This window comes from Ochotona curzoniae, unplaced genomic scaffold (genome assembly GCF_017591425.1).
Source record: "Ochotona curzoniae isolate NIBS_2020 unplaced genomic scaffold, NIBS_Ocur_1.0 scaffold_4701, whole genome shotgun sequence".
Taxonomy (NCBI): domain Eukaryota; kingdom Metazoa; phylum Chordata; class Mammalia; order Lagomorpha; family Ochotonidae; genus Ochotona; species Ochotona curzoniae.
In genome coordinates, this window is record NW_024467122.1 from 80,187,141 (window position 1) to 80,205,417 (window position 18,277).

The following is an 18,277-nucleotide window of genomic DNA, read 5'->3' on the forward strand; positions in this document are numbered from 1 at the left end:
TTGTTCACTGATGAGTTGGGATGATGGCATATTGAGACCAAGTCTGAGCCAGGGAGGCCTGTTTGTAAACATAGGCCCCTCATGCTCGCTTTGGCAGCACATATAGTAAACATAGGCCACTCCTCCTGGGTTTCAACCATGACAGGGACCCCCGAGCCACTCAGCAGAACCCCATTGGAGAGCTGTAAAGGGGACAAGAGGTGCTGCGACTTGTTTGTAAAGAACCAAACATAACATATTTCTTCCCTTTGATTCCAAGATGACCTCTTCACTTGCTCTGTATTGCTTTCAAGTGTGTTTACCTTAGGATTTAGGGACCGCGAGTTAAATGGACGTCATTTCCACAGTTCCCCAGAGCGGGGTCACCAGCCAAAGGGCAGGCTTCCCACACAGCACGCTGGCTCTCTCTCTCTGCTCCTGCTTGTTGGGGGCAGTAATGCCTTCCCCAGGGCTGGGAGGGAATTCACAAGAACAACTCTTAGGGCCTGGTGTGGTGGCGCAGTGGTTAAGGTCCTTGCCTTGCACACCCGGGATCCCATATGGGCGCCGGTTCGAGGACGGCCCAGGGCTTTGGGACCCTGCACCCACGTGGGAGACCCAGGCATCCATTGGCCGTTGCGCTCACTTTGGGAGTGAATCATCAGACGGAGGATCTTCCTCTCTGTCTCTCCTCTCTGTATATCTGCCTTTCCAATAAAAATTAAAAAATAAAATCTTTTAAAAAAAAAGAACAATTCTGGGCCCCCAAGGGAAGTTCGCTGGCACAAATACCTTCAGCCAAGGTGGAGTTAAAAGACTCTTTAATCCTTCTGTTTAACAGAAACACATGAAGCTCTTTGGGTTAGAAATTTTGTTGGGGGGGAGGGTACAGAAATTCACTTGGAGTATTTCAGGTAAAAGGAACCATTGACCATAAAGCACGCAGCTCAGCTCTGCGCAGGCCAGGACAAAGGCAGCTCTGTGGCGGGTCGGGACAACTTCCATTCCCAGCCCTTCCTCTCGGGAAGCAACTCTGCTCCCCTTTCTCTCTCCCTGCAAACAGCCCGTCTTCCTGTGCTAGCAGTGGGTCCCGAAATGGCCCCATGTGATACTTCAAATTCAAACATCCGAGGAAAAACGACCTGAAGGCTTGCACTCTCTCGACTGTAACTTCCTGAGTCAGACCTGGTGGGATCCACTGGAACTTTCTGCACTGGCTTAGCAATCCCATTTAGCTGGCTGGCCGGGAGGTGGCCGGCTCTGGAGTCAGCAATCTCACATGAACAGGCTATGATCACTGAAGGTCACCATGGGGTGAAACACAACTGCTTAGGTGGTTAGAAGACCCAGGGCCAGAAACCTTCAGAACATTCTGAACAGAAAGAAGGATGGCAAAGAGGGAGGGAGCTGGGTGATTCCAGCTCCCTAGAAGAGGTGATACCTGTGAGAGTCCAGGCTGCGCTGCAGTGCCTAGCAAAGATGAAGGCAAAGCTGAAATGGGAGTGGGGCCCGAGGACAACAACTGGGGGATCTGAGAGTCTCGGGGATCCTGCACATACACCGATGGCGTCTCAGGACACTAAGCCTCCAGATGTGGCATATGAACAACACGTCCCTGTTCTGAAGACTTGCTGAGTCCTGCCAGTCCTCAACCCTGTGGGTACTTGCAGTGATATCTGGAGTGTAATGCATCATGTGGTACATGACTGTCAGCACCCTAAGGGCAGAACCCCCGCCAAATCCATTCCCAGGTCCACTCATGCACACCTGATCCTGAGAAACGCTGTCCCTGCCACCTGCCTCTGGAGCACAGGGGGACATCCCACTTTCCCTCAAAGATATACTGTGTCGGCTGCCTCTCTGCAGGGCCAGGAGAAGAGGGGAGAAGCCTTGAGGGACAAACCCAGAGCAGATCCCGCGTGTCATTCCAAACACTGTCTCTGCCGGCTGCCAGGTGAATGAGGCCTCTCATCAGGGAAGTCCCAGCTCCCCCAAGATGCTGTTGTGGTCCTCCAAGCATGATTGTTCCTAGCCTACACCTGGCACTGAGCCCCATGCAGGGCACCCAGCACAGTGCTTAGCACTGAAGACATGGCGCACTCTGGCTGCTGCCCTGCATCAGCTCAGAGGATCCAGGAAACCTGACTGCCGGCAGACACAGGGCACGGAGGTCCAAGCTTCAGTTTATTTCACTTTGGAGAATCAACTCTTCTGTCTTGTCATCAATCATCTTTCCACAAAGCAGAGCTCCACTTCATGTCATTCACCACTTGCTTCTTTCTATTATAGTCAGTGACTATTGCCCTTCTGGAGTGGAACTGACTGACCAGCAGTGCATAAATGCACATGCTATAAAGATGTACAAGTGCAGTTCTACTGATGGGATGTAAAGAAATTGGTGTAGTTTTTCAAGGCCACAGCACTGGGTGAGATTTGTCTTTCCTCATAGGTTAAAATGGAGGCATTTTCTGCCTGCTGGCATGTTCTGCTTTTTGCACTGTGAGGAGGACAATGAGCACAGACGTGGTCCCAGCATTCTCAACCCATGGAAATGTAATGACAGACTAAAACACTAAGAACCCAGCAGGTGGGGTAGGTGAACTCAGGAAAAGCCTGTCTGGCCGAGATGGGGTCACCTGGGGCCACAGCCATGTGCTAAGACACAGTGTGCACTTTTACTGCTCAATTTCTGTCCCTCAGAGAAAGAATTCATTCAGGTATCCAAACAGTACTCAAACAATGTATTTATTACTGCTTTGATCCAGGAATTATAATCTAGTGGGGAAGATGATAGCACAGCAGATGGGCCACTTGGCAAGACAGCACACGATAAAGTGCTAAACCAAACTACTCCCTGACCTGTTTGACATTTTTCCCCCAGTGATTTGATGAAGACACATATGATGTACAGATCAACTTTAGGCTGGTAAAAGCTAAACAGAAACTCAAGAGACAACATTAGGACCCAAAAATGATCCTGAAGGTCTAGGGTCAAGTTCACCGGGATGAGGTTCAGACTAAGGGTGAAAAAAGAAAGGCCCAAGTAAAATGAACAGACTACAGCTTCTTAGGAACCAAAGTGACTTATGGCCTGGTAATGAAGATGTATGATAGGCAGTCAAAACAATGAAACCTGCAACAAAACCCTCCCAAGGGTCCTCCTCCTCCTGAGTAGCATCCAGTCTTCCCATGTCATGGAGGCTCTCTGACAGCAAGTCATCTGGCCCAGGGCCACACAGCTAACAAAAGAAAAGCAGAGCGTTCCGCCTGGCTCTTGCTCCAGAGTCCGCACACTCCCATGGCCCCACCACACTGTGGGCTTTGCTTCAGGTTCCTGAATCTATTTCTGTACAAAAGCCTAACCCGGGGCACAGGAAGGCTAGTGGTGAGGAAGGACAACTCCCCACATGGCCTGGAGAGTGGTCTCCATGCCCTTCAGCAATGAGGAATGCCGGGAGAGTAGAAGACCTGGTAACACACTCTGACAGCCCAGGGGGTCTCCGGGTGTCCTTAGTGAATTGTGATCATGGGTTACTGCCCAGAGGGCTGGGGCTCTGGGGTCTGCAAACTTAGAACCTCACTTTTATTACCACTGCCACTACACAAGGGTACTACAAAAAAACAACACTGCCGCTTCTAGTCACTGCAGGGCCATCTATTAATTTATATAAGGTAGGGGCGCTCCTTAGGTCCAAAGAAAATGACAAACCACCTGCTACTTTCAAATATGAAACATTTTGATCAACAACAATGTCAAAGAAAAGGTTAAAATGTGTCTGTCATCCACTCTCTGGTATTCGCTTTCTAGAGGCAGAACACTGTCTTCCCCAGGGCAGAACGAACTCGACCCACATGTGTCTGGTTTCAGAAGGAGCTTTCTCAGTGCTGAGAACAATCCCATTGGAGCCCACATGTTTAAAGGCTGCGGCGGGGCACTCCATGCCAGGTAGGGCCAATGACGCTACAGGATACAAGCAGTGTTCGGGGCTTCCCTTGGTTTGGACAAAGGTGAAAAAGCTCACTGAAGATTTTTAAAGTTTTCAGATTTTAAACCCTCAGATGCACCTGCAATTTTCTGTTTTATGTTTTAAAAGAGCTACTAGAAGCAAATATTCATTCACAGGAAGTCACCTAGCAACAACTAAAACAGAAAGCAAGCCATGCAACTACCTGCAGTGACCAGAGGGACTGGCAGGGTGTGAGCAGGGGAGCAGACCAAGGCAGAGCCCCTCCCACAGCTCTCAGGCCAAGGGCAGGATGAATCAGCACAGGGGTCCAGGTCCCGACATGGTAACTTACTAGCTGATGGTAAAACTCCCTTACATCCTCCACTTTTTCCCAGAGAAAACCTAAGTGCTGTTGGACATGCTCGGCCAGCCTCCCCAGGTGAGCATCACTGTGGGACACGGCATGAGTGAAACCAGCAGGTTCGTGAGATGGGAGTAGGGACTCAGGGAAGACAGATGGGAGAGGAGCCTCTGGACAGGAAGAGAGCAAAGGGAACAGCCCAGGACTGTGGCCAACCTGTGGCCAGGACAGGTCTGCATGAGGAGGCAGGTGGATGGAGTTCAGGAGGAGGTTCTGAATCTAGTCTTTGACTCCTGCCCCTGGCATGTACTGATTCCTCATCCCATCCCACACAGCTGTGGAATTCCACTTTCCCATCTGTGCAGCAGGATGCCATCATGATTCCGACTGTGCAGTTCTGAGGAGGGAAGCTGGGACAGCGATGCTCTTGAGGCTGTACCCAGGACAGGGGACTCCTAGGAGTCCCTGCTGCGTGCTCACAGTGCTGCGTGTTGGCCTTACTCACTGGGTGGGACACACTGAGAACCTCAATCTACCGGCCCTAGGTGAAGGACAAGCTCTTCCTGCTGCCACTGAGGGGCACAAGTGAGGCCTCAGAGCACCCCAGGGCTCTCTCCAGAGAGAGAGGTCTAATCTTTCTGAGGTCTTCTTGGGAACTGTGGAAATTTCTCTGTTTCCTAATGGAGGGGCAGAGATGAGTACCACAACACATTCTTTGTCACCCAGACGAATGCAACTTCTGGGCAGCAAGCGTGTCATCTAAGTGACAGCCAGCCAGCTCAGCACCATGCATGCTGAAGACAGTCAGCAAACAGACAACAAGACACCAAGTAGCCCAGGTGTACTGAAGCTGGAACTCAGGAATCACTGTTCTCCAAGCACTGCCCACAGAATATTCCATTTTTTGTCTTATCTCCGATGTTTATTTCCATGTTTCCTCCTTTGCTCCCTGCTTGCCATTTAACACCATGCCAGTAACACCCTCTGAGTAAAGTCCATTTTGATGAGGAAGACCTCTGTACACCTCTAGCGGCCTGTGCTGGAGCTGTCCACTTTGCAGGTCACTGACGCCTCTCCTTACTCGCCTCTCCTTTGTATAGAGCAGAGGAGCCCATTCCACCACGGAGTCCCAACATCTGCTCCTGGAAGGATTTCAGGCCAAGCAGACAACACAGAGGCAAGCCTGCTGCTTTAAAGACCCTCGCCTAACATTTACGCAGGGTCGTACAGGGTCCCATAGGCCCTCACACACTCTTTTACCTAGTCCCACGGCACACTGTGAGGCGCTATGGTTACCCTTATTTTCACAGTTGATGAAGGAGATGTGATGAGATTAAGAACCTGGGGGCAGGTGTGTGGCTTAGTGGTTGAGACACCTTCACATCATACCAGAGTGCCAGGGTCTGATGCTGGGCCCCCGAGTCCAACTCCAGTTTCCTGTTAACACAGATCTGCGAAGCAGCAATGACGGCTTGAGCCACTGGACACCTGCCACCCACTTGGGAGATGCGAATTGACTTCTTCACTCTCAACATCTTTGCTTTCAACTTTGTCACGGACCAGTCCTGGCTGCCATGTGTGGGTGATCATCCCAGGCCCCTGCCCTGCTTCCTAGGGCACATGGCTTAAGCCTTATCCTTCCCCCATGGCCTGAAGCACAGCCTTCAGGCCTACACGTGGAGTGTGACTTCCAACATGGCTATGAGGTCAAGGGGAGTATACCTGAACGTGACCTCTGACATCACCGGAAGATCTAGGGAGACAGACCTGTCATACAGATAACTATAGCATCTTGGGTGGGCGTGGAGTTTGTTGGAAGCCCCCGCCTACCCTCCCCTTCCTTACCCTTTAAAACCTGTAACCTTTGCATAATAAAGAGGACATTTCTCACCAGCTTGTCTCCTTTGGTACTTGTGACCAAAGGCCACCATCTGCCTCACCCTCGGTGACCTCGGGATGCCTAAACCCCTAGAGCTGTGGGTGTTTCAGGGGTGAACCACTTGACAGGCACACTCTGACTCTGTATCATAAATGAATGAACGAGTGAACACAATAAGGATCTGGAACTCTGATGTCATACACCAAAGGCAAAGCCATTTTTACGCTCTTGGGATTCTTTTTGTGTTGTATCCAAGGAACAAATGATACACTCATCTTTCATCATGTAACTAAATATAAAAAGCTTTTCCATTTCTATAAAATGAATTTTTCATCACAACTTCTTTAAACTCTGTGTGAGAGTCCACACAAACATGCAACAGCTGCACAAGTGAGGGGTACAATACTTCCTGCCACCACACCACAGGGGGCCAAGGACTCCAGGAGGATATCTCAGTGCTGCACAAGACCCTGAGACAAAGAGCAGTCTACAGAGAGGCACCCAAGGGCCCTCCACCCACCAGCTAACAACCTGGAACTTTGTGATGGCCTCAGAATGTGCTTCCTGTAAGCAGGAAATCTGCGTATGTCACAGCTCAGGCCTTGGGTAAGGTACTCTGCCCTTCGTAACATGCTACCTAGCGAGTCAGCTCTCTGCTATTGCTATTCATTCAATTTCTGGAAGCAGTTAAGGGTTCATCAATTCTTAAGATTAGAGCAGGTCATTGACCAAAGAGACTTCCTTTATAAGGCGTTTTAGGCTCAATTTGAGTTTTGTGTGTAAGTCGAGCTCCTCTGTTTCTCTCCCCAGTGGAGTAGTGGAAGTTGATGAGGGTCAAACCTGAAAACACACACACTTTCCTTGTGGTTCCCCATATGGAAACCATAGGACAGAAATGACTCACAAATGAAACGTGGAAGACAGATTGAAAACCTGTACTTACTTGGGTGGAATTCGTGAAACCGTGTTCACATTTGCGGCTGGGGCTACTACTTGAAGGATGTGTTCAAGGGCTGTTAATCCACCAGCGACTTGAAATGCGATCTGATCGGCCACATTCTAGACAGAAACACAAACAGAAGTTAGCTTCACTTCCCAGGCATAGAATTATAACTCAATGCAACACCCGGCTGTCACCCCAAACAGTCTGTTGGTTTGAGGGTCTTCCAGGTATTTGTTGAGTGTTTGCTCAGTGCTGGGAAAGGCAGGACGGCAGTGTGAATACAGATGACATGTCTGTGGCTCCCTGCGTGGACGGGCCCAGTAAGTACTAAGTAGGTAGTGACAGGTAAGGCCTCAAGACAGAAGAGCTTCTTGGTTAAAACAATGGATAGAAGAGCTCACCGTCGGCTTCACTGAAGATGCCGAGGTTTTAGGACAACCAGAGGAAGGCAGAACGGGGGTGCTCTCCCGTCAAGGGAGGGCCCCAACACAGAAATCTCAAGCAATACGCAAAACCATGCAGCCCTTTGTGGCCTTCCCTACCAATCCACAAGGCAAACTGACCGACACGATTTTTTTCCCACAAGATGTTTCTTTAATCAACTTCTGACCTAAACATTTTAACTGCATCTCTTTGGGTTTTTAAACAGCACTTCAGCTATTTTTGGGGGGAAGCTTATCAAGTCGGCGTTTCAGAACTCAACATATAATGACTTCTCCACAACTTCTGAACTTGGTATAATTCTGTGGGAGAGGACCTCCCTGAAGTTCCTTGCTTTCTTCTGGCACGGGGAGGACAAGGGTGACTCCTCACTACTGTCCCTGAGTGGTCTGAAGGCTCAGGGAGCATCACTCTATGGCATCCACAGGAACTAGGACAACAGTCTGCTGTGTCCTGAACTGACGTCGAGCCCCAGAACTACACAACAGAACAGCACTTGTAGGATGCCATCTTCAAAGAGCTGAGTAAGTTAAAAGGAGCTCTCATCTAACAGGAGTGGGATATGTGACAAAAAGGAAGACAGCAGGATATACTCACATAGAAAAAACCACCTCACAGCACAGCACTTCACAACCCCGGGTACCATGGCCTCTCATATTACATTTCCTCTAATTTTACTGTTTACTGAGCCTATGGACTGCTTGGAAATAGTGCATTTTAAATGTTTTGTTTTTTTCCAGGGAGGGGATTTTAAGAGTGAGCTCTGGCTATCACAGGTGCTATCAAACATATCTTCCTGCTTCTTCTCACATTCTGAGCATCAGTACTCCATCAACTAGGATTTGACTACACATCTGGATCCTGGTAATATAACCAAATGCATTTTTTTGCGCACAGTAAAACACATTTCATGAATATAAGTTCACTGTGAAAGTCAGACAGGAACTGGTTTCAGATTAGAAATGAATAATTGTGTTATCAATGGAAAGTGATTCTTTGTAACAAAATAATCAGAAAATCGCAAAACTCAAGTACTGGGTAATTTACTTAAAACCATAATGTGGCTACCACTTACTCTTTTTATGCTTGGACAATAATGTGATTAGAAAATAATAATAATCAGTATTATCATGTAATAGAGAAAAGTGTACTAACCATAACTATACAGCTGGATGAATTATGCAAAATGACACAACTTCAAAACAAAAAAACAAATCTACAGAGCCTGCTGGAGGGTCCCTGGTGCCCAGTTTACTCTGTCTTCCCAAAAGTAGCAGCTCTCTTGACTTTTAAAATCTTAACTCATTATACCTTTTTAAATCTATAAAAATAGATTCAAACTTCAATTTTTTTCTTAAGGATTTATTTATTTTTATTGGAAAGGCAGATATACAGAGAGGAGGAGAGACAGAGAGGAAGATCTTCTTTCCGATGATTCACTCTCCAAGCAGTGCAGCTGCCAGGTCACAGAGCAGGGCCGGTTTCTGTAGCTTTGACCAAATAAGTTTCCTAAAACGTTTGGAATGATTTGCACACACATTGGAGTTCAGTGCTAAATGCAACTACTCCACATTCTTGCCCAAACTTGGTTTTATCATTCCTTTAACATCAGTCATTCTAACAGGTGTGTAATGACATCCTACTAAGGTTTTGTTCACCTTTTCCTAATGACCAGGGAAGCTAAACATACTGTGTTTGGCAGCTATTTGCCATCAAAATATTTTTTAAACTGAGGTACACCATCCCCCATATCTGCAAGGAATTGCAGGAACCCCACATACACAGACACCAGACCCTGTGTGTGCACAGTATGCTATATCAAATGGAGTCATCTTTGTATACAACCTATACTGCATCCCCCTCATACTTCAGACCACCTCTAGATTATTTACAATACCTAACTCCAGGTAAATGTGCTGTAGGAAATAGTTACACCCTGCACTGTTTACAGAAAGATGACAAGGAGAAAAGCATGTGCATGTTCAGTACAGAGACAATCTTCCTGAGTATCTCCAATCCCCCAGCGGTTGAATCCGCAGATGTGGAGCGCACACTTATGTGATTGGTTCGGGATATAAGTGCACCATTCAAAGCAGACAGCCACTGGTTGGCACCCAGCCATCTGTGTCACCCTGGCAAGTTCCCCTGTGTCCTCCTCACTGCCAAGCGCTTGTCCCAAAGCATCATGGCTTTGATTTAGGGTTCCATGTTGGGGCTCTCTGTTGTAGGGGCTCATGTGGATGAGATGCTGTGATATGCATATATATGAATACTTGCTGGGTTAGCAAGGTAGACACGGTGCTCCTTGTAACAGGTCCACTGGTGCTGGCCCAGGGTGACCCAGAGACTGGTGGAAGGATGTGAAGTCAAGAAGGGGAAGCAGTCACACAAGTTCTTTCCACACTCCAAACATGTGAGCATCACACAGCAAACACACTGAAATGTTCAACTCGTGTAACCATGTTAAGATACCCACATGTGTTTGTGTAACAGGAGTGGAAAAGCTCACGGTAAGACGAGGGTGGGGTCATGGTAAGAACAGCTTACCACAGACGCTCAGAAGGATGGTTGGCTCTTTCCTCTTTGCTCTTTCACACCGACTCACCTTCCAGACCTGAAAATCCCACTGCCATTATAGCTCTTGATTCTCCCTCTTCTACTGTGATTACTGCTATGGGGTCAGTTCAGGGTCTCATGCCCTCTCCCATAAAGGAGAGATTTTTGTTTTTAAGATTTGCATTTGTTTTGTGAAATAGGTTACAAACAAAGTACTGAACAAATTAAAAAAATATATATGTACTAAGTAGAAACCCACATTTAAAAATTTTGGCTGTTAGAGACATAAAAGTACTCTGCTGAGTTGCTGCAACTCACCCTTCATTTGTGTAACTGTACCTGGCACTATGGACTCCATTTCTTTCTTTCTTTCTTTTTTTCTTTTTTTTTTGGGAAACAGACAGAATGAATCTTCCATCTACTGCTTTATTCACTGGTGCTGGCGACAGCCAGGAGCAGCCCAGACTGGAATCAGGAACCGGGAACTTGGTCCAGATGTGGGTGGCAGGGAGCAAACACCTGGGCTGCCACTGCTGCCTCCCTGGGAGTCTGTCCCCAAGAAGCTGGGATTCAAAGCAGAGCTAGGATCCAATATGGAGGCATTCCAGTGTGGAATGTAGAGGTCCCATGCAGAGTCTGAGTTACCTTGCCGAACACCTACCCTTGTGGACTCAACATCTGAGTAGTCCAACCATAGATCTTTCAAGAGTAAAGGTGACCATTGGCTCTTCACTGGAAATCCTCTGGGGACTGACTTTCCTCCCACCATCAGAATGCTCCTGCGGATTCTGTTCCCTCATCATCATCCTCCTTCCCGACTCTGCTCACCAATCCCTGCTGTCTCTGTGCCTGCAGAGCACACTCTGTTGTTCCCATGAAGAACTGCTCCTCTAGTGTCCTATTACTGTGTCCCCACAACCCAGGGAGCCAGAGCGTGCGTCTGCTTCATCACCTCATCCCCGACTCTGCATGGGGGGCCGTAAGACGCTCTGAGAAGGAAGTGTGACAAAAATACTCTTCCTGTGCTTTAACTATGGAGACACAAACCCACACTGTCTTAGTGTGGCCCCAGCAAAAAGCCTCTGTTCATGATCTGAGGATGCAACTCCACTTTTCAAGGCTACAGAACATGGTCAGCTTGAGTCCCAAGAGCCCTCAGGGAAAGGCAGTCCACACTGGCCCTACACTTGGCCTTTGTGCGAACCTCCGGCTGCTGGTATCTCCGGGTCCTGGGTCCTGCCAGGCCGCGTGGGTCTCATCAATCTGTCCACAGGGAAACAGAGCAGCCTCGAGGCCGCCCTGGGAGATGTTTCCCCAGGGTGGGGATGGGGTGGGGGGAGCCAGGTCACAACTGTAGAAGCGGAGGGGAGGCGCTGAGTGAAAGCAGACCATTGTAATGTACACATCTTTGTCTTAAAAAAAAAAAAAAAGCCCAAACTCTGAGCCTTTCATCCAGTGCCAGCAACATGGATGTGACCTCTTGGAAAGTCTTGAGACACGGGTTCCAGTAGACACTGAGCAGGACAAAATAAACCAACCTCGGGAAGATAAAGGACACCCGAGGCCAACACTTCCCTAGCGTTACTGTTAACAAGGGAAGCTCTTGCTGAGCATCTGGGACAGCTTTCTGAAGAAAGAAACAAACAAAAACTACCCCAAGGTGGACTAAAAACACTTCAGGCACACCTCCAGAGGAATGAAGCCATAGCCTCCTGGGCGCTCAGACACCAGCGCCTTGTGGTGTCCTCGGCCCACGTGGACCACTGCTCATTTTTGCCCCACCTCCCAGCCTCCCTCCCCATCTATGAGTGGCTCTAGCGTAGGACCTGGATACCTGCACGGTCCATGCCTGTCCTGGCATAGGACAGCAGTGTTGACTGCTCAAGGGGAGAGTGACAGCACGCACTGAGGAACGCGGGCCAGGTTCTCACTGTACAGCAGCAGCACTGAGCCGTGAGGTATGACGGATCCTCGGTGTTTAGCTGCACGCAGGTGCAGCAAGGGGGCGTGCACCTTAACACAACACAGACGCACAGCAGGCACACACCTTGCCGCAGTGAAATATGGCTTGGACAATGCCTGAATGTCAGACATGACTTCACCTTCCCAAGACAGAAACAGGAACAAGCTGGCTCTATGGTGAGCCATCCAAATGCTAAAATTAAGAGGGACCCTCTTTTTTTTTTCAAAGATTTATTTTTATTATTTTTTTTTTATTGGAAAGGCGGATATACACAGAGGAGACACAGAGAGGAAGATCTTCCGTCCGATGATTTACTCCCCAAGTGAGCACAACGGTCGATGCTATGCCAATCCGAAGCCAGGAGCCTCTTCCGGGTCTCCCACACGGGTGCAGGGTCCCAAAGCTTTGGGCCGTCCTCGACTGCTTTCCCAGGCCACAGGCAGGGAGCTGGAAGGGAAGCGGGGCTGCCGGGATAGAACCGGCGCCCATATGGGATCCCGGGCGTGCAAGGCGAGGACCTTAACCACTTGTGCCACCGCGCCGGGCCCAAGAGGGACCCTCTTAAGCATGTGTTATTAAACACTACATATGCATTCAGCGAGGTGGGTTGACTGAGAGGAGGCACAAAGCCCCACCTCTTTGGCTCCTTGCTATACCCTGGCACCCCCCAAAAGGCTGTATTTCTGGGTGCTGTCCCAGCATGGGGAAACCTGGTGTTTTTCTGGTGCTCTGACATGTTCTCATTCCTACCCCCTCAAGTCTCCAGGACAAGCGAGCATGCTGAGGGGGTCTGCATGTAATTACCGTCTCCATCCAAACCGCTGCCTTCTCAACACGCAGGGCGCCAAGGCTGCCTCTGCCCTGGCAGACCCAGATCAGACATTGCTCCTTCTGTGAAGCCCTTTCTGATCCCTGCCAGCAAGGGCACCGTTCCTGGCACTACTACTTATATTACCCTGCCCAGAGCGCTGTGTTCTCACGGCTCAGACTGGAAAGACTCAGCTCTCCTATCCTTATGTTTCAGTGGGATCCAGGTCAGGCTGCATACTTGAGAGTGACCCCAGCATGATCTGGTCAATGATGAGCAGGCCCCTTTCCTAGAACGGAGGCCTTGGTTAGCTTCCTGTGTCCCCCTTGATGCCTCTCTCAAGTGCCCTGCCTTCAGACATGGGAACCTGGAAGACACTTTCATAGACAGCTTGGTAACTGTGGCTGGACTGAGAAAAATAAACAAAACACTTAAAGATGCAGTGGGTAGCTTTCCTTGCCTACCTGGCATAATACCTCAAGAACTGGCCTTCCCCTGCTCTCTGCCATCCAGAGACTGACAACTGACTAATAGGATTAGCGCCTCCATTCTAATAATCCAGCTTAGCTAAAGGCCTGCAAAAAATGACAGCCTCAATCTGAATTACATGGCTTGGGAATCCATCCAATTATCAACTGCAGTAACTGTTATTACCTCTCCCCATCAAAGACGAGGCGGCTGTTAATCTTCGGTGGCTCGCGAGGGCTGGTGGCCTTTGTGCCCAGCCTCTGCAGACGGTAATTATGTTCTTTGTGATCAGCCAGGAAGGCCCTCCCGTCTTTGAGACAGAGGCAGCGGCAGATGGGGAGAACTGTCGGCGTGTTCATTAGCAGGATAGCCTAGAGTTGCTCTCAGCATCTGTGCCACCTTAAGACTCGGGCAGAGATAATGCAAGTAGGTTTCGGCAAGTCCACCAATTCAGAACTCAGCAGCCTGGTTTATGGAGGTGACAAGATCCTGGAGTGACATTGTCAATGAGTGTTTTTCCCCTGGTGGGAAAACTTTACTGAGACTTGAAAGATGCCAGTTCCACTCCTTGACTGCCTTCCCCTGTGAATGTGGGGGTGAAGGCAGCCTGTGCCCTCACCAGCTCTCTAACCAGGGGCTTTTATGTTCCTGTCAACCCGACAAATGTCTGCCTGGCTTCTCAGCTGTGGCCCTGGTGCTGGGAGAGCTCCTGGACTATCATGAGAGTAAAAGGAGAAAACTGTGGGAGTGTGGTACCCACAACCCAGATATCATGGGCTACCCTGCATGACTGGGTCAGGTGCTGAGCCAGCCAGAGCTGCAGAATCTTCCCAGGGCCAGGAGCAGTTCCTTTGTGATGCTAATTAGCACACAGGCCCTCTGAAGGGCTCTCCCTAAGGGAGCTGCACTGTGCCACTGGTGACCTGGAGGAACCCTGGGGAAAAGGAAGCAGGGCCAGTGGGAGGGGTGGGACCCTGACCCAAGGACAGCAGTGACCCAAGATCCAAGTGCTCTTTCTCTTTGTTTCCCAACTGTTGCGAGGTAGATGACCAAAGGGTCAGTGTGCAGAGGTCATTACTGCAATCCAACCAACCTCACAATCACAATCAACACACTCTCATCTTCCTTGCCACGTGGCTCTCTGAAAGCTGCCAGCTGGCAGGCACTGGGCCTAGCCCAGAGCTCAGAGACAGACTTTAAAGCTAAGCCAGTGGAAAGGGGAAGGAGAGGGTACCACCATGATGTAGTTAGCGCACACTAGGTCAACGTCTTGAAATAACTCACTGGACCCCAAAAATATGTCCAATTAATACATGCTAACCAAAATAACTCCTTGACTGCCTTCCCCTGTGAATGCGGGGGTAAAGGCAGCCTGTGCCCTCACCAGCTCTCTACCCAGGGGTTTTCATGTTCCTGTCACCCTGACAAACGTCTATGCCTGGCTTCTCAACTGTGGCCCAGTGCTGGGAGAGCTTGTGAACCCCTGGGCAATTCAAACATGAATTTAAATTTTTTTTTTTTTAAATCCAGCAGCAGTGCAGGAGAAGCCATGGGAGGGAGATCCAGAGCCACTTGCATACACCCCTGTAGATGGGACAACTTGTAGAAGTGGACAGTGGTCTCAGTTCTCTGCTGCCACAGACAAGGGGTCACCCCCAGGGCAAGCCATTGGGACTGGCATCTTCTGCATACCAGGTCTGCCCACAGGCTGGCAGCTGGGCCTGGGGAGCCCCTTTAGAATGGCTTCCTTCTTTTCCTTCACCCCTGTACCTCATGTGTTATGAATGTTCTAAAAATTCAGAGGCAAGAGAAATGTGAGACCAGGAGACCAGGGACAGGGTGACTTGGTCAGGGGAGCTTGTGGGTGGCACCAGAGAACTCAGGGGCTCCTCTCCTGGGATATGGCAGCAACTCCATGGCTTCCTGGCCTCTCTCCCAACATGTGGGGAATCTCTACTGATTTTTCTGTTCAACTGTAAAATTGATCATACTAGGTGTCCATTTACTTAATTGTAATTTAAGACTGTGAGCTCTCTGCCAGCTGGGATTAAGTTTATATCGGATCTAGCAAAGATTCAATGTTCTGTCAATATCTGCTAAGCCAAAGAATGAAGGCCCAGTGTCTCCTTTCTGGGCACAGTCCATTGGCCACAGTGAGTCAGGGAAGGCTCAGAAAGTCCCATGTGCAGGGAAGAGTCAAGGTCAGGGTGCAGTAAAAGCTAGTCACTACGTGAGGCTACCAGGCCTTGTGCATGTGGATGGGGAGGGATGGGCCCTGGCTTTAGGCTTGACTGGAGGAGATGAGCTTTAGAAGGAGAAGATGGGCCAAGAGGCCAACTGCAGAGCCTGTGGAGACCACCTTGACTTCCACACTTTCCGTCACCTCTCAGCCGATGTCTTTTTGTTTTTCCTTTTCTTTTTACTCCCATCTCTCTATTCCTGCCTTCTTTCATTCCCTGGCTTTTACTTTTTTCCTTCCTTCTTATCTCTCTCTTTTTCCCCCTCTTCTCTCTTGAGAGAAGACAGAGAAGAGCGATGGAAAAGATGGAAAACAAAATCGAGGAAAGGAGAGCCCTGAGTTTGGCTTTTCTCTGACTCAGAGCCTGGAGGACCCCTGAGAACATCACTGCAAGGGCTGTCCCATGGCTCTTTGCTTGTGCACGCCCTCCTGACAGTCCCCAGGAAGCAGGTCACTGTCTTCAGCACATAGAGAACACCTGCCCTGGAAGAAGGCAGTACCTGGCCAGGCTTACAGAGTGAGCAGTGGCAAGCTGGGGCCTGAGCCGAGGTTTACCTGACTTGGTCTGTATGTCAGGGATACTGCAGGAAAATCTCTAAGTAGGCTTCTGGCTTAAGGCACACTCACCACTGAAGCAATACTGCTAGAAATAACTGAGACTTTTTGCTTGGAAATAACTTAAGATTTGTGTGAGGACTGCAAGGAGGACAGTATTCCTGGAGTCTCCCTCGGGCTTTCTTGCCAGCTCACGTCTTAGGTAACCCTGGTATACCAACGCAAACTTAGAAAGTAGTCTGGCACTGCACTCTTGACTACAGCTTTTACTTGGATTTTCTGTTTTCTAGCTTTCTGTTCCAGCACTTATCTAGAATATCACACTGAATTTGGCTCCATACTGTTTGGAAGACAAGTACAGCTACTTTTAGCCTTAGACAAGGGACCCCAAGCTCTCTCATATCAGCCTGTGCTAACAGCTGAAAAAGTGCTTGAAACAACCCAGACTCAGGGAATGCAAAGGAATGTAAGCTTGACTATCACAAGTAAATAAAAAAGGAAATGAAAGAGCTAACTGGATTCGGAGGGGTTGAAACATGAGGCATTCCTTTAACTGGTGGAGCAGTTCTTGAGACTGTCAGGAAATGGGAAGCAGCATGCACACAGCAGGAGGGAGGCCGGCTCTGGGTGGGAATGGGGTCTGCAGAGACCCCAGATGGCCCAGGGTGGGCTTGCTGTACTAGAGCCCCTGCCTTCTCTCAGCCAGGCTGTCTTGCATAAGCTCTTCCCTTCTGGGTGCCATGAAGTGGAGCTTGGCCTGCTGTGATCTAGGGTCATGAGCTTGGAAGCCACTCCTCCCCCATCTATGTGGTCCTTTCTGCCCGTCTGTGACAGTTACCTATCATGACCTGGAACCTGAGAGGGGCTGCGTGACCACTCCACTCGCATGCCCCCACAAAGGCCCATCATAGGGAAGGGCTTGCTCTCTTGGTTGCATGTTTCTGCTACTCTGACACTCTGACTCTTGGCCTCCCCTAGTGCTTGCTCTCTGGCTTCCCATGGACAGACTCTGAGGACAGGTAGCCCCTCATCATGGTCCTTGTATGTCTGTATTCTTCATCCTATGTTCACTGCTTGGGCAAGTCAGTGAAGATACTAATGCTAAGATGCTTTGTATTTCTGACTTGTGTACTTTTAAGAGAGTTCCAGGAGAGGTGAGCCCTAGCAGTAATGGAATAGGGACAGAGAAGTCAGGAAAAGGTGAATGCCTGCAGCTTTGTAAGTGTGTCCAGATTGTTCATTGTATGTCTCTTAGGATAACTTATACTGCTGGGGAAGCTGGGACACAGGTTTTTAGTTTAATGGATGGATTTCACAGTAATGACCATTTTTGTTCCTCTCAGGGTTTCAATTCAGACTAGATTGTCACATGGACTTGTTGTTTGCCAATTTCTAGTGTGCCCTGCCATCACCAAGCTTGGTTAATAAAGACTCCTTAATACATCTTAGACTTGTTATCTCTCTCGCACCCGACAACAGGCCCTGTGGGTTTCCCTCCATTTGGGCTGAGGCACGGCTGCAAAGGCTGAGGACAGGACCAAGAAAGGCACTGACTCCAAGGTCCACCCACCCCTGGTGCCCCCAAGAAGTGGATGTACAAAGGCCTTGTGGTGGGGCAGGAGCAGGAGGCAAGCCAACAATGGATTCCACGAAGGACCCTGCTGGGAAGCATAGGCCTGCAGGAAGACAGTGGCAGAACATTCAGGCTACTCTGTGCTAGTGAGAAGACCTTAACTGAAGGCAGATTAAAAGGCTTAAGAGTCTGCTTAATTAGGCAAACAAAGCTCAACAGGGGACCCCTGTGGAATCTTCTTTATGAGAAGGCAACTATAAATCCTCTTCTCATTAGCAGGTTGAGGACCAATGTATATTTACACTAAGTTTGTGATCTGAAGGCTGAAGTAGATTCTAGCTTTAAGTCAGCAGCACGCAAGTCATGTAATGTCACCCCATGGAAGAGAACTGTCAAGATCCTAAAAGGAACCTGTACATAGCCTTTTGTACGTATCAACTAGCCCACCACAGCAGGGTGGGCACAGGTCACGCCCTGCATGGGAAACAGCAGGCAGAAGGGCCTGTGGTGGCTGGTACCAAAATGGAGAGCTGCTGTCTCCAGATCCTGAGCCTGTGGGTGCACT

The 18,277-nt window shown here is 49.2% G+C and overlaps 1 protein-coding gene across 1 annotated transcript in view; it reads right to left on the reverse strand.

Moving 5' to 3' along the window:
• Nucleotides 1–18,277, reverse strand: part of SCAPER (S-phase cyclin A associated protein in the ER) — a 312,499-nt gene that overhangs the window by 94,919 nt on the left and 199,303 nt on the right. Inside the window, exon 24 of the mRNA XM_040969720.1 lies at nt 7,110–7,225. Coding sequence (XP_040825654.1) covers nt 7,110–7,225 — 116 coding nt within the window. The remainder of the gene's footprint in view (nt 1–7,109; nt 7,226–18,277) is intronic.